The sequence below is a fragment of the Monopterus albus genome, unplaced genomic scaffold (assembly GCF_001952655.1).
Source record: "Monopterus albus unplaced genomic scaffold, M_albus_1.0 scaffold39.1, whole genome shotgun sequence".
NCBI lineage: Eukaryota > Metazoa > Chordata > Actinopteri > Synbranchiformes > Synbranchidae > Monopterus > Monopterus albus.
Genome location: NW_018127919.1, coordinates 1,200,217 through 1,215,883, shown reverse-complemented (window position 1 = coordinate 1,215,883; position 15,667 = coordinate 1,200,217). Strand labels below are relative to the sequence as shown.

General features: G+C 39.7%; 1 protein-coding gene across 1 annotated transcript in view; it reads right to left on the bottom strand.

Moving 5' to 3' along the window:
• The window catches only part of sptbn2 (spectrin, beta, non-erythrocytic 2), a 49,905-nt gene extending 36,677 nt beyond the window's left edge, over nucleotides 1-13,228 (bottom strand). The window contains 2 exon segments of the mRNA XM_020598710.1: nucleotides 2,880-3,046; nucleotides 12,661-13,228. Coding sequence (XP_020454366.1) covers nucleotides 2,880-3,036 — 157 coding nt within the window. The 5' untranslated portion in view covers nucleotides 3,037-3,046; nucleotides 12,661-13,228.
• Between the last annotated feature and the right edge of the window lie 2,439 nt (nucleotides 13,229-15,667).

The following is a 15,667-nucleotide window of genomic DNA, read 5'->3' as shown; positions in this document are numbered from 1 at the left end:
TAGCCGTTTCCTGATTTAACAAATTTCTCATATCTATGAAAATGCAGTGAATATACCATGTTAATAAAACAGCATGTAGTTGAGAATTTCGAGGTACAAAAGCCTCACTCTTTTCTACTGTGGAAGTTTTCACACTTAAGTACATGTAACTGTCTGACTGTGTAGCCGGGCATTGCTGCCTGCCTTGCTACCCACACAGTACAGAAAGTAGATAAGTGGTTATTTATGCAAATTACAATGATCTTAACACAGGAGATACTCTGCTGTGAAACAGTTGCAGCCACTGCTGTTACACCAGGAGTAAAATGAGTCCCACAAACTGCAAACGTGCAAAAGGTGTGAACAAGGACATGATGCAAACATATTACAAGGGAGAAAGCCAAGCGTAAGTTAGCAGCAGCTTACAGAATGCTGAAGGTCTTGACATTTGGGGATACACTGTAAAAGGTGGGCAGGAGTTGAGCTTAGGGGGGAAATAGCTGCTACAGCATGTCAAAGAATGTGCACATCAAGCCCATACTTGTCAAACAGAGATGTTATCACAGGTATTCACCCAGGAGGGCACAGACACACACACACTCCACTCTGGTAACGCTCATTTCTCTGTCTATATGACAGCAAGATACACGGGCAGCAGCTAAACCATGTTTCCTCTTTGCATAAGGAAATGAGATGGGCAGTATTTGTAAGTGAAATGTGGTTTATCTTCAGAAATGCCTTGACTGCTGTGGAGCGGTGCTCAAAGAATGTGTTTTTTTCATTTTGTATGTGTAGGTGTGTGTGTGTGGGGGGGGGGAGTTCTTTCAGGGCGCTTGCATGTTGCTCCCCTCTGCTGGGTTCCCCATGATACTACAACTTCTTTTGACTATAAATAATAAGGATTTGATCTATACAGCCTACTGTGAAACTAAGAAGATGCACATAAATGTACATACACAGGCACACACATACTCGATGCACCAAAACAGAGCCATGAGGATTTCAACACACTAGCACTTCCACAGGTAGGATGTCAAGACTATCAGTAAGAGCAGTGGGTTTCAGTGCAGCATCTCTGGCACAAAAAAAAGCACAGTGTCATTCAGACAATATGTTGAACCTGGCTAAGTCCATCCTGAATGGGGTCACCTTAGGGCTGGAGTCAATCCCAGCTGATACTATGCCACCATAACCTGGCTGTCTTTTGTAAATTCTCATGCACTGTAAGGATAGTTTTTTTAGTAGAAGTAAATATTACTTGAATAGATTTGAGAGAACAGGCAAACATTTTGAAACATTTTGCAACTGTCAATTAGATTTTCACCACAGCTACAGTGGCTCTAAAGTCAGTCCCACTGTCTCATTATACCACCTCTTATTGCTCTTTGGTGAATTGACTGCACAGCTGCCTGGCTTTGTCCTCCTTTTGGAGGTATTTCTGTCTTGCCCTATAAAGGCGAACTGTGTCTTCTGGGACAGAAAATAATTACATTTGTTCCTCTGTCTATAGAGCCTAATTAGATTTGTGCAGATTACACTTAGCCTGTGACTGTCTCTAAATATCATCTACTTCTCAAAAGCCTGTCACGTATTTTAAAAAGAGTTACCGTTTTGGCACTTATTGCATTTACAGTTCACAACCACAGATGTCCTCTGAGTCATGTCAACAGCAACTATTCTCTTATAAAATGATCATGTCTCTTACATTATACACTGTTTTAGCCTTTATGCTGCTTTCTACATGTCCATTTAAAACTAGGGCTGCACAATTGGGGAAAATAATTAACTGCGAGTTTTATTAGCAATATTGCAATTGCAATTCAATATGGAACTTTTCCCCTTTTCTGAGGGTTGGGTTTAGTGCGGTTCAGTTGGATTTGTATTAAATCGTATTTCTGTTCTGCCTATTTTTCCACTTTCCTCTCTATAAAGAATGTAAAGGTATGTCACTCCGTGTTGAATATTAGGATGGCGATGCCATTTTGGGAGATATGCATTGTATTTACCTGCATACAGTCTTGTTTTGTTTGGCTAAAAAGTTGCTTAAATCATTTAGATCTCCCTTTACTGACTGCGGTAATTCAAGATAGCTAGTACAATGTATCCCCAAATGTCAAGACCTTCAGCATTCTGTAAGCTGCTGCTAACTTACGCTTGGCTTTCTCCCTTGTAATATGTTTGCATCATGTCCTTGTTCACACCTTTTACACTTCTGCACTTCCTCTATTGCTATTCCCGCTGTGTTTTTCTCAGCAGTAAGCGTATGCCTCCAAATATATGCTGTTGACAAATGCCATATCTGCCACAATAGGCATTTGGGAAAAGGAGGGTGATCTTTTAACATGCTCAATATGTGCACAAATACTGTGAGCTTGATAAAATGCAAGTCAACCATAGCAATGTTTACCAGCAGAGCCAGAGGAATAGCAGACCAGAAGCTCAGTCATCTATTGATCAACAGCCAGGAGCTCCCACCCTTGACTTTGGCCATCTCTGTTTGGTTAGAGGGGCGACGCCTAGTCACAGACTTCAGAAAGCTGTCAGGCTGTACAATGAGTCTTTGACAGCACCTCTCCTCATAAGATATGTTTTGGAGCACATTTCAACTAAAAGATGTTTGAAAATAAGTTACTGTAGCTTTGACGTACTGAGGAACTGAGGTACCACTTTAAACAGTTAGTTTAAAGTCTCAAATTTTACACTTTTGTAAAGATCAGTGTTGTTGCAAAGCCACCCTCCAAGGTCATTATTTTTGTTGTACAACCATTCAAATTATGTCAAAAGAAAAATGTTCCAAACTCAAGCAAATATTTGTCAATCAACATCAAACACCTACAGTAATATACAGCAGGTGCATGTTGATACAAGGTATGCAAGAACATTGGTGGGGTCATAAGTACCTGCAAGAGCCTTGATGCGTGAGCGTTCAAAGAGGCGTGCTGAACTGTTCTCATTATCCCAGTCAGTCTCTGCTGCCAGGTCCCAGCGGTTGTTGATGTCATTATACTGCTGCTGAATCTCCAAGCTGTCAAAGTCTGTCGGCGAGATGGTGCTCATGATGTCCAGGCTGAAAGAAAACACATTCAACCTATAATTCAAATGAGACATACAAACGCATCCTAAGTCTGTGCATACAGGAAAAGGAGAGGACACCGAATAATACCAGATGCTTCATGATATTTACCCCTTAAATGACTGCGAGCTAATGTCTGAACATTCGGTTTAGAAACTGGGTACCTAGTTGTGTTCAGTATGGGTCAGCTGATGCACTGCAACATACATCACCCACACTATTCTTGACACAGCTGCACTCTGGTTTTATATTCTCAAATGACACTCATATGCAAATGGAAGTCGGTAAAGAGAAATTTTTGAGATAAGTTCAGCAGCTGTCATGAAGTTATCCAACCAATAAAATAAAGGAACTGAACACATACACACACAATAATATGCAAAACCTAGCAAGCAAAACCACTACACAGACAGCAGTACAAACACAAGTACATACACACAAATGGCCTCACACTGTATTAGACCTGGGTGGTACTGGCAGAATCATAAATGATGTGTTTTAGCACCCATTGTGTGTCCTTGTGCACATGCTGAGAGAATACAAATATAATGAGGACCTCCTCATCAAAACATTGCTCACCTTCTATCAGTAATCATGCTTTTGGTCATATAAACTCTCCAACATGTCTGGCATAAGGAGTTTAGTTTAAGCCCCTTTCAGACATGCACTAGAACCCTGAAATTATCTAGACGTTACCCACCCCCCACCCTTTGCATATACCGAACAGAGTATTTCCAGTAGGTGAGAACGTGTCTGACACAAATTATCTCCTGTTGTGTGCTACATGTGTAAAAGAGCAACTCCGGACCTGATTTTGTGGACATAGTCCAGTGTGTGTGTGAAAATATGTGTGTGTTTTCATGTGTGAAAACAGCTTTAGTCTATGATATATTACACTGTAATACAATGAGATGATGGAAGGAAGAAACAGAACAAACAGGGTGGTGTTCTAGTGGGGATTAAAAGAGGTCAGCTAAGAAACATTAATGAGGCTATGGATTAATTTTCTGCTTTTTTCCTCCAGGTGTGACAAAAACACAGCAACAACTGATGGATTTATCTTGTTGAATTTAAGTTGTCATTCTCTAAATCAAATCTGGAAGTAAATAACACAGCTATCAGTGAATAAACAATACCTATCAATACTATACACTGCCAGTGTTTACAACCAGGATGGGAAGATATATCTTCCCTGCATCATTAAGTGCAAGAAACACAAATATAATTTTGTAGCACAGCGTTAGTGCTCTGTCTAAAACCTGAAAGGAGAAAGTATTCACTCAGTAATTATCTGCAGCTGTACAGCATGGGGGCGACTTAATGTGCAACTGAGCCCCATTATTAAAGTAGCCTTTATTGTATTTGTCCCTTTTTCAGCAATTCTTTTTTTAGCATTTTACTGGATAACTCGCAGAGGAGATGCAGGCAGGAGACAGAAGGGAATGAGATCTAACAAAAGTCGATAGCCATAATGAAACCAGGGTCATAATGATGTGGTACATATGCGAGATCCATTAGGCCAGCAGGATGCACTGGACTTTGTTTTTAGGTATGACTTTAACAAGAGAGGGCAAGATTTTATTAAATTCATGTATAGCTGTTCCTTGATAATGTTAAGGTAAGATGAACAAGTCACACAAACTCTAGGTATATATTAAAAAAAATAAATAAAAATCTTGGCAAATCCTGTTAGTGGCAGATTAAGAAGTGCCTGGGAATAGAAACTAAATGCAGGGATTAGAGAAGAAGGCAGAACAATGCCTCCACACTAACGCCCCAACACGGCACCCCAGGACTTGGCTAGTGCCTTCAACCCACTGAGTGTTTGTATGTGCACATGTGTATTTCCATGGTTGTGTGGACAAATTTGATCTCAAAACAATCGTTGTGAGCACATTTCTACATTGTGAGGTTATTCTAACTGGTCCTCACAACTTCAAAGGGCTGTGTGAGGGTTACAACTTGGTTTTAGGGTTAAGATTACAGTTAGGTTTAGGGTAAGAACTGTGACTTCACATTTAGTTGTGATGGTTGGGTGGAGGATAAGGGGTATTGTGTCACCGAATGTCCTCACAGTTATAGAAAGACAAGTGTGGTATTGCTGACAAAGAGCTCTGGTGAGCTTTCTATGCAGCTTAAATACCCTAAACATAACAACATGGAAGCAAGAGCTTCAAAGAGGCCAATCTGTCTGTAGGATTGGACCAGGGTGGGGACTGGAGGAAGGGCAGGATCAATGAGGTCCGGCAGTGGCAAATGGAGGGCAATCCTCCCCTTGCTGTGGACTGGAAGAAGCTCAGTGTCTCACTTCTCAATGGATCAGACAAACAATCCCCTGACCTAATATGATACAACCTACTGTACTCATCCTATCCTCCTCCCACACACAAACATAACACAGTGAGGCACAAAACCACACATGCATGCTAAGCTGACCTATTACACCCCCACCCCAACAAACACCCTCTCAGGCATACACACTGCTTCCTTCCAAAAGTCACACACAGAAATCCACCCACTCAGCATGTAACCATATATGTACCAGCATTTAGCACATAAAATGGGTCAAGTTTAACATCTACAATCATGCTACATTGAGTGATGTACAACTGCCTAATTCAGAAAGAAACTAAACCAAACTATAAAGATCTTATTATGCCAATAACTGTGCAATGTTGCAATGCTGTGTTAACACAATGACAACTACCCTCAAGCTGGGTAACAAGACGTGGCCCAACTGCAGACCAACCTTTCCAAACACAACAGCACCATGCTTTCTCTTGACTCATAACAGTATATAGTAACATGGCTGGAGGAATAGTGCTTCTGAAGAAGGGAAGCATGAAACCAGGGCACTGAGGACTGCCCCAAGGCTAAACCCCAGCTTCTGACCAGGCAGACAAACATCAGCTCATCACTCACAGCAGACTGACACTGGCTAAGAAAGCAGGGCAGATCCAGGGGCATGGTAAGCAGCTCCACCATCCCTGCTTCCTTTTCCTCAGCCAGTCCGTTTGTCAATGCAGCCATTAGTCAGAGGAAAAGGGAAACAGAGCCCAACAATCAGTGCCTGCATGGTGAGGCCCATTAGCCAGCCACACAACCACCGTGCACCAGGGGAATTAGGGTAGACATACACACACAAAGCCACACCCTCTAATGCCAAACAAAGGAGCTATAAGCCTTGCCACACAATCCCCACCAAAAGCCAATGCTATACAAAATAAGCAATTATTAAACTATATATATATATATATTTTACAAAAAAAGAAAAACATCACGATGACTGTAAAACAGGCTAATTGTTCACGTAAAAAATTCTATTGAGTTCAAGCTGATGTGGCAACACAGTGTTGCCTCAAGTCAGCCTGGCTGTGACACCTAGATGAGCCCGATCCCAAAAGCAGCACACAAAGCCTGGCCTGCCAAACTGGGCCCTATAGTGACAGAGTCAGCAAAGAGCTGAGGCCAGCCATTCCATTCTTTCCTGTTTGCAGAAGTGATGCAGCCAAGGGCACATGTGCATCAGAGGCCCTTCCAGAGGCTGCTGATCCTGGCCTGAAAGCCCAGCTGAATAGGACAGAAAGGCCTTTGTTGACCTGTAGCATCACATTCATTCAGCACTCAAATGGCCCATATGCCCTCCACACACATCCATGCAGAGATGCTACTTTGGTTTAAGGCAGTGCTAATTACAGCACAATGTTACATAATACAGTATTTTATTTTTTAAAAAGTAATGATTTATTTTAATCAAACAACTGATCTGAAGTAAGCATAAATTAATCTAAATCTCTTGTTACTCTGGTAATAGTACATAATCTGTTTTTCAGATGTCAACCCATCATTCATGCTCCAACTACATCACATGTAAATACAACCTTTGTGTGGCAAATTTATATATATATTAAAAAAAAGAGTTCCATTAATTGCAGAAAGTCACACATATTCATATAATAGTGGACAATTTAATCAAGATTAACTTCGGCCTACATATGAGAAAGGCCGTACTTAACATTAAGTTACTACTAGATCCTTTAGCTACTCCACAGACAATGAAATATAATCTAGTCTGCCAATAATGGCTGTGGTACATCTCCAAACGAGCAGCACTACATTATAAGAACCCAGTTTTAGAAGTAAAGCATGCATCCTTCACCCTCTAAATCATGTCAAATACTGACACAGTTTCACTTCCAATCTTTTTCAGTTTCTCGCACATCACAGGTGGGTGAGAGCAGATGAACTTGCTTCTCTGTCATTTGGAGGAATGTGTAAACAGTAATTATGAGTAACATGTTCCACAGCTGAACTGAAGTGTTTCCTGAAGAATAATCTGAAATAGTTCCTCAAATATGAACACAGTAATATGCATCGCTCTGAAGAGGTGTATCATTTCTCCTTACAGTTTGAGATAAAACACCATTGCTGTACTTTTATTGCCGTTAGATTCAGCGCTGAAACAGTGTGGACAAAGCAAGGTGGATGTTACAGTGGTTGCTGCTCCTGTCCTGCATCTATTAATGAAGGAGTCTTGAGCTTAGCCTGTGTTTTGAAGTAGTACATTTAACCAGAAGTACCACTAGCAGCATCACTCTCCACAAACCCAAGCTAAAAATATCAGTGCTAACAATGTTCGTTTTTGTCAAAGGCAGTCCTGCAGCAACTGCTTTTTGGATAAGTATCCAAATAGTCACACACTGTGAAGATTTGGCATAGTTCTGACTTGAATTACTGGTGAGGTATTACGTTGTCTGATTTCTGAGGGGGTGAGCAACATTTTGTAACCTGGTGAAGCACAGGTGCAACAACTATTCAGAATTTCAGCTTCTGCATGAAAGGTCTTCCCCTGCATGAGGCACTGAATGTGGATGTATTCACCAAGAAGAGTACATTAGATCCTATAAATACAAAAACTAATAAGCAAAAAGCTAAAATAATAAACCCAAGGGTTCTGAAAAACCAGATGGGCGTGTGGCTATGTCCAGCTTGTGAATGCTGTCATGTGTGACCCTGTGATGCTCTTATTCTTTCTCCCTCTCTACTTTAATGTATGGATTGCCCTCTCTCTCTGAACTGCTGAGCATTTAGCTGCATTTGTGGTTCCAACAAGGTATTTCCAGTATTTACAAGGGAAGATCATTTTACTACATTTTACATAGGCAGAATATTAGCACTGTTTTAACAGCAATATGAGAATAATTCATGTTGCTTAGACCATGATGAATGCAATTTGAGGTTACTGCAGACCACTGCAACAGTCTTTGTTAGAAGCTATGCTATGCAGAGGTTTTGATGAATTTTATCATGGAAAGCCAGTCACAAGTGGTACAGTATAAAGCCTGCAGTGTGGACAGACAACTATGTGCCAGCTATGTGTTTCTCTGGAATTCAAATGGTATTAAAGCACTAAAATGCCTTTTGGTCAACTTTATTCAATGCTACTCTTTAATTAATGATGCAAGATTATTTGCTATTTATAGAAATGACACAGCTCTCCTGAAAACTAAATGCATATTTTATGCAGATGACACATTTACTCAGGACAGGAATTCAGTTTTATTTGGCCTCAGCTAAAGAAACTAAACCTAATTTATCAAAAATAGCTTTAAAAAAATCATTCTGATGATTCAAATACTGTATGGCTTTGTTTTAAAGATGCAGTAATATTCATGCTGATGACCTACTTTACTACTTTAAAAAGTTCCAATGTGTGAAAAACTCAAATACTGTATATTTCCAGAATGTCAATGTATTTTTTCCCCCAACGTTAAAACAGTTTAGGTTGAATAAGTGCCAAATGTCATTTCGATTGTTTATTTCATAGCAGATTCTTAAAAAACTGCAGGTGAAGGAAGAAAAAGCACACTAACTACCCATACTAAACTCTCCACTGCACTTTCAGGTGTTGCATTATGCAGACCTAAAAAGCCCAAAAGAGCTAAAAATGTTAAAAGACTTGAACATCAGAAAACAGCACTAGTTTCATAATGTGTGCCAGTTTAGTGATATGGTTCACTGCAGCTTAATGAAAGTGTGAATAGCAGGAACTGGAAAAAAAAGCTCGTCAGAGAGGGATTTTGAGAATCAGCACTATGGAGGGTCCCATGTTGACAGTGTCATTCTATTGTTGAATGCTGTTTGTCCAGTCAGCTGTCTCTCCATTCAAAAGGCTCTACAGCTATTCCAGCCTCTAGCCAAGGGCAACAAGATATGATCTCACTAGGATTTTGTGAGGCAAGAATAATCAACATACTATATACAGTTTAATAAAAGCATTTTATCTAGTTTGATTTAATATATGTTCTTCCTGGGAATAATGCTAACTGGGCCACTAAGCATTTTCTAATTATATACAATAACAGAGAGAACAGCCTTCCTGCAAATACTTGCTCATGTTATATAAAGCAATAAATTATCAACACCATACTCAAAGTACACTTGATCAATCTGCAGATATTCTCAGCTTATCAAATGTAAGCATTAAAGTATTTGTATACCGGTCACAGGCAGAATCAGTTTCATACAAGTATGTAGCAGTGTGTCCATTAAAATCTGAAGGAAGGCTACTTATGGCTGTTGTTTACAGTGCAACCCTGTGTATGCCGTGAAAAAATAAAATAAAAAATAAAAATTCAAAGAAATGCAAGACCTGCACAATGGCCAATAGCACCTGTTAATGATGCACAATCACATTGTTATTTTCTTTTAACTTCCCCATTTGGTGTTGGGTCATTTCACAGCAGGCCTCTTAGATTTCAGCAACAGCTCCACATGGAATTTTTTTTTTATTATTAAATTATACTGTGGCCTGCTTCAGCCTTCACCTAACACCACCTGCAGACAAAGCTCTGTGAGCATAGTTTCAACAAGATGACCAGCATGGAAAAGTCATCATGTCACCCTCTAGTGGTACCATTTAAACTTACTACAACATACTGTAGCCTGACTTCTCCACAGGGAATATGGTATAAATTCAGCAAACTGACAAAACATTAATTTATTAGCTGTCACCAGATAGATTACCTTTCTATTCCTCAATTCTATATACATATGTTTAAAATGATTAATCTTTTCATTCAGTAAAACACTGGAAAATATGACTGTGGACAATAAATGCAAGCAGCATGGACAGGTGACTAAAAACGCAACAAAAGCTGCACAATCATATTAATGCTGGAAGAATTTGGCTATAGAGACATGATGATATCATCTCTAAGACCATCTTACAGCAATATGGATATGATGACCAGGAAGATAGCGGCATTCATTTTCTGTATTCAAACTTGCTTTATAAGTCAAGTTTATGCAAATGGTGTCACTTTTTACCTGTACAGACTCTAATACCAGAAAAAGAAAACATCTGTGCCACAGACTATTACAGTGTAGCTAAATACAAGACTATATGATGTTGCACATCACAGTGTTGATGTTTACACATATCTTCAGCTGAGGGTTTCTTAATGTATGATTGTCAAAGTATAGCATTTACAGTTTATTTGCTTGTTCTTAATCATGTTGTCCCACTGATTTTCAGTAAAGAGCTGTGATAATTAAGTAGAGGTACAGTAGTAAAGTTAAACTTTTGACTATATGTGGGATGCTGAAAGAACAGAATTAAAACATATTATTCATGGAATATGTATCTGTTAACTTGGACCAAGCATCCTAGGAGACCTTTAAGCTGCTTAATATATTTTCCACAATATTATGAGTACATTTAAACTGTATTGCTTAACTGAAACTGAGATCAAAACCATTAAGTCAGATAATGGACTGCATACAAATCTGTTGCTTGGTTTTGGGACAGGGAACAGTAATGACCAAATATAAAATATGGATCTTTTATAAGAAGGTGCAAAACATTCAGAACAGGAATCTGGGTGGATACCCTAAATGTTCACCTTGGGGCAGAAATGCATTTGTCCAGTGGTGCTAGTGCTAGGCAAAAACATTTAGTTGCTGAGTGATGTTAGGACTGCCCCTATCATGGTGACAAACAGTCCTTACTGAGTAAAACAATAAATGAAAAAGATGTCAGACAAACCCTAAGTAGGAAATAAAAAGCATGCAAGTGGGAAATCACTAAACAGGAGGTGAACATAAAAGTATAAAGGAAAGCAATAAATGTAAACATAAACAAGAAATTATTTCTAAAATGATTATGTAATTAATTTTACTGCTTATGTGGTTGTCAACTCAAGTCAGACATAAGAAAAAAAACAAATTAATTGACATAATTTTGTCAGATCCAGTCTTTAATGTGAACCAGTTCTCAGTGGGGGTGGGGGTGGGTAAATTAATAACCTTAATAGCCTTTGTACCTTATCTTCTGGTTTGCAGTCAGTGTGTAAATCAGTCAATGAAAATAAAGTGAGCCAAAAACCAGAGGTGCCTTGCACTGAAAGCCACTGACATAGCATTGTATGACCATGCCCACACAGGGCAGACCATATTTTTTGTCCACAAAACATCCACAGCTCTTATCAAAGTTTATCCTGGATAAACACATAACCATTTCCCTTCCCACCATGAACTGGCAACAGTCAGGTACCATAAATGTATATATTTTTTCACTGACAAAAGTTGGTACAATCAACCACTTGTCTCCTTAATTACTGTAGGTCATCCTTTCAGTTCTCTTTTGATTTCTCTTGTTAGAATTAAAAAAGAATCAAAAAATAACAATCCATCCTAGGATAGATCCCTTCATCATCAATATAATGTGTTACTATAACCCCATTATGCTAGACCAAATTTTCAAACAGCCCATCAAAAATGATAATTTAAAAGGTCATTCATTATCTGTGTGGCACTGTGTTTTTCTTTTCTGCAATAATAATAATAATACATTTTCCACTGGGCTGTCATCTCTGGGCTATGGTTCCACATGTGGTAACAAGCAAATGTCAGCCCTCGAGGTACCGTCCTAAAAATACTTGATGGTCTTGTATCTCACACACATTTCTTCCAAATCAACTTGCTAACTGGCCATTGTTTGCAAAGCCCTCCTTTGAACATACTTTTACTGGGGTACCCTTGCTACAGTGTGACTCAGTCTAGGCCAGGCACGCAGTATAAATCTCAGTCCTATCATAACACAAATTGCAGCTTTACAAAATGCCAGCATTATAAAACACATTGGCGTGATACAAATTATAACCTCACTAGCAGGCAGGCAACGATGCTTGGTTGGGTTTTAACAGCAGATGTTGAAACACAGATCCACAGGATGGTTGTACACAACGCGCAGAAAAAAAAATGTGGCTGCGATTGACATCAATTCAAACAAAGGCAAGAAGAGCCAGACCTAAACAGAGACGATTCCCAATACCTAACGTAAGGCATTACAGTCAGATACACCTCTCAAGCAGGCAGCTAACATGTCTGAATACATATGGGTTGATTTTAACCTGCAACCCTTCCAGAGTTTTAAAATAAGCATTGGAGACAACACAACAAACGCTGGTTTGGAAAGCTAATAGCAGTGGCGAGCTAACAGCAATCACCTGAATATCACAGACTCCCCTCTGTCATTAGCTTTGTTATTAGTGGGTAGCCTACTGGTGGTGGAGAACAAAAAGACAAAACGAAAAACTCGCGCTTACCCTTTATTTTGTCTTCTGGTAAAGGAGCAGTCGATATTATCGCTACCGCGTCAGTATATATGATATTTCAGCCGACATGAAAATATCTTCCTTTCTTACCGACGCGTGCGACTAAGCTAATGTTAACGGTTAAAAATCCCAGGTGCCTCTGTCTGTCCATTAAATCCGTATCCTCGAAAAAGATTTTTCCCTCCGCGCTGCTACCAGTGCAGCGCGTTACGAAATAAGACCAGGTTTTCCTGAAAAATTTGCTTTCATACAAAATGGTCAGTGGTGAAGAAAAACTGGTTATGAGTAAAGAAAAAACCGTTCTGGAGAAGGCAGGTATGAGACGGGTATCCGCAGTGGTAGCAGCTTCTTCTTCTTCTTCTTCTCCTCCTCCTTCCCCCGCGGCCGAGCATCCGAAGGTCCGTCCACACCTCAATCACTCCCGTTTCCGTTGCTCGTTCTCCCCTTCAGCAGCGAGAAGATATGAATAAGGGGACGTGGTCGTGGGGGTGGGGGTGGGTGGATGGGTGCTGAACCCCCACAGTCACATGGGGAACACCGTGCACGGTTTCAGTCTTCCTAACCGTAACTACACAAGAGAAGAAGAAGCTCTGTGGCTGCATCTGGTGCTGTCCCTGGTGCTAAATCTAAAAGCGTTCACATACCATTTGTTTTTATATTTCCAGCATATTTGAAATGGATCCATAGCGTATCCTTGCAATGAAGTAATGAATTTTCTGAGGACATTCTAGGCTACAAATACCAGGGTATAAAGAGTTGAATACTTATATCTTCATTCTACATGGGGTTGTAGCCAATTTCAACACTTCATTTGACCTTAAAGTTTCACATTCTCCACCTATATTGTAACTAATGAGGATTTATTAAAATTGAATTAATATAGTGTTATGGCTTTTCCTTGGATTCACCTTATCATACATAGCCTACTGCATACTACAATATCCATGGACCATGCAGCATTACATTGTGAAACCCATCAGTCATATGAACATGCTTTTTTTATTGAGTCAAACATTTTTTTAGAAATAAAAAAAAAACTTATAAAAACCTAAATCTTGGTGGGTTTTATTCAGTTTTTTCTTTTACATTTTGTCCCTTGTTGTTGCTGTTGGCCTACTAAATTATTCCCAAGACACTATGCAGCACCTGGTTGGTGTGTGACATCAAGCAAGTAATCAAGATCTGTATTATTCATAAAGCCCTGAAATATCCTCATGCAAGAGAGTCCCAACACCAAGGCGGCTGTTTTCCCTTGTGTTTTTATGATTATTGCAGCTGAGTTAAAAAGATCCAGACTCATTCATGTTGGTGGCCTGTAGATAAACACCAATGAAGGCATCCAAACTCCAACACCTCCAGTTTTGTGTCCCTCTGCGCTGTGTCTGTCTCTGTTTACAGGGTGTGTGTCTGTGAGTATGGGTGTACCTGAGCCAATAAAGTGGTAGGCCTAGTGGTGAGCACTTTATGGGATGGTGGGCTGAGCAGTTTTGAAAATAGCATGCTACTCATTATAAGCAGTTAATGGTAATGAAAAAGCCCTGCTTTGTTGTTAGTGTGGTTCCAGTACTTTGCATTTTTACTGTGAATGTGTTATTCTAGTTAAAGCTTTCCAAGTATGCAGGCTCTTTTCAGCTGCAGCTATAGCTTCAGTGGATGCTATTGATTTGCACTATCAGCAATTTTTCATCACTCAGAATTTGTACTGGGTAAACATATTTATTTCAGTGAGGTTGATGGGCACTTGAACTAAGGTGAGGCAAAGCTCCACTGATTTAAAAGAGCACTGCCAGCTAAAGTCCTGGTAAAGTGCGATATTAGTCTCCTAAAAGGAAAGGCTGGAAAAGCAAACAGCTTACAAGAAATTAGCTTATAGTGATCAAACATCAAAATTGTTACAAGTTGGTTAGGACGTGTTTGGACAAAAACCCACTGATATTGGTTTGGATGAATTAATCTGTGGATTTTGAACACTGTGATTAGAGCCTGAAGGGATTTTAAGTCTTAGATTTATGACAGAAAACGTCTATATGGCCCCGATATAAAATTATGTCATGTCTGTGGTTGCCAGTGTGTTTCACTCAAACATTTCTTTAGAGACGTTTTTTATACAATCTTTTATGAGTGCAAATGATGTCCACCAGCCTACACGTTATAACATATGGAATTGTCTTTCTCATTACCACAGCCGAGGTGCTTTGGAGCAAGGCCCTTGGCCCTCAGCCAGTGGCCAGCCAATCAGATGATGGTTGTTCTGATCTGCCTCTGGACATGAGTGCAACTATGTGACCAGGGTGTTTCCAAGAAATTGATAAACATTACTCTAAGTGAAAGTACCATGATTAAATAAAACCTTTTTATCTGTTTCATTATGTTAGCTAAAATTTGTGGTGACCTATTTTATACTTACCACACAGCTACATTTATTGGAATGCAATGCAATGAGAGTATGTGACTAGTCGTTCTCCTTCAGTACCTAGGTTAAGGTGATGCCTTCTTACTGTAGGAGAACTTGATAACACTGATGAACCACCAGAGTCAAAACCAGCTGCCAGCGCTGTCTCTGTGAATGACTTCTGTAGAAACAACACAAACAGGAAGTGCTGTCCTTGAACTCTTTTATTGTATTCACTGATTTGACCCATCTAGTGTCAGACAACAGAACCTATAAATACATAAAAACAGTAAGCATAGCAAATAATGCTATTGCCATCCTGATCATTCTCAGCTGTATATTTTATTTTGTCTTTGGTATAACTGTCAAGATAGATATTTTGTACATACTGTTAAGCCGGTCAGCTTTCAAGGTGTGGAGGACCCCAGAGGCAGTGTAACAGACAGCCAGTAGACAGAACTTTACTTTCAGTTTCTTTTAGTGAATAAGGTGATAGTGCATAAGCTCATGATGTGGTGTGGGGGTGAAGGCTGAGGACTAGGAGAGGGTGAAGGCAGCTTGGTGGTGTGATGCTCACTGGTGACGAGTGGAGGATCCGGGAACACA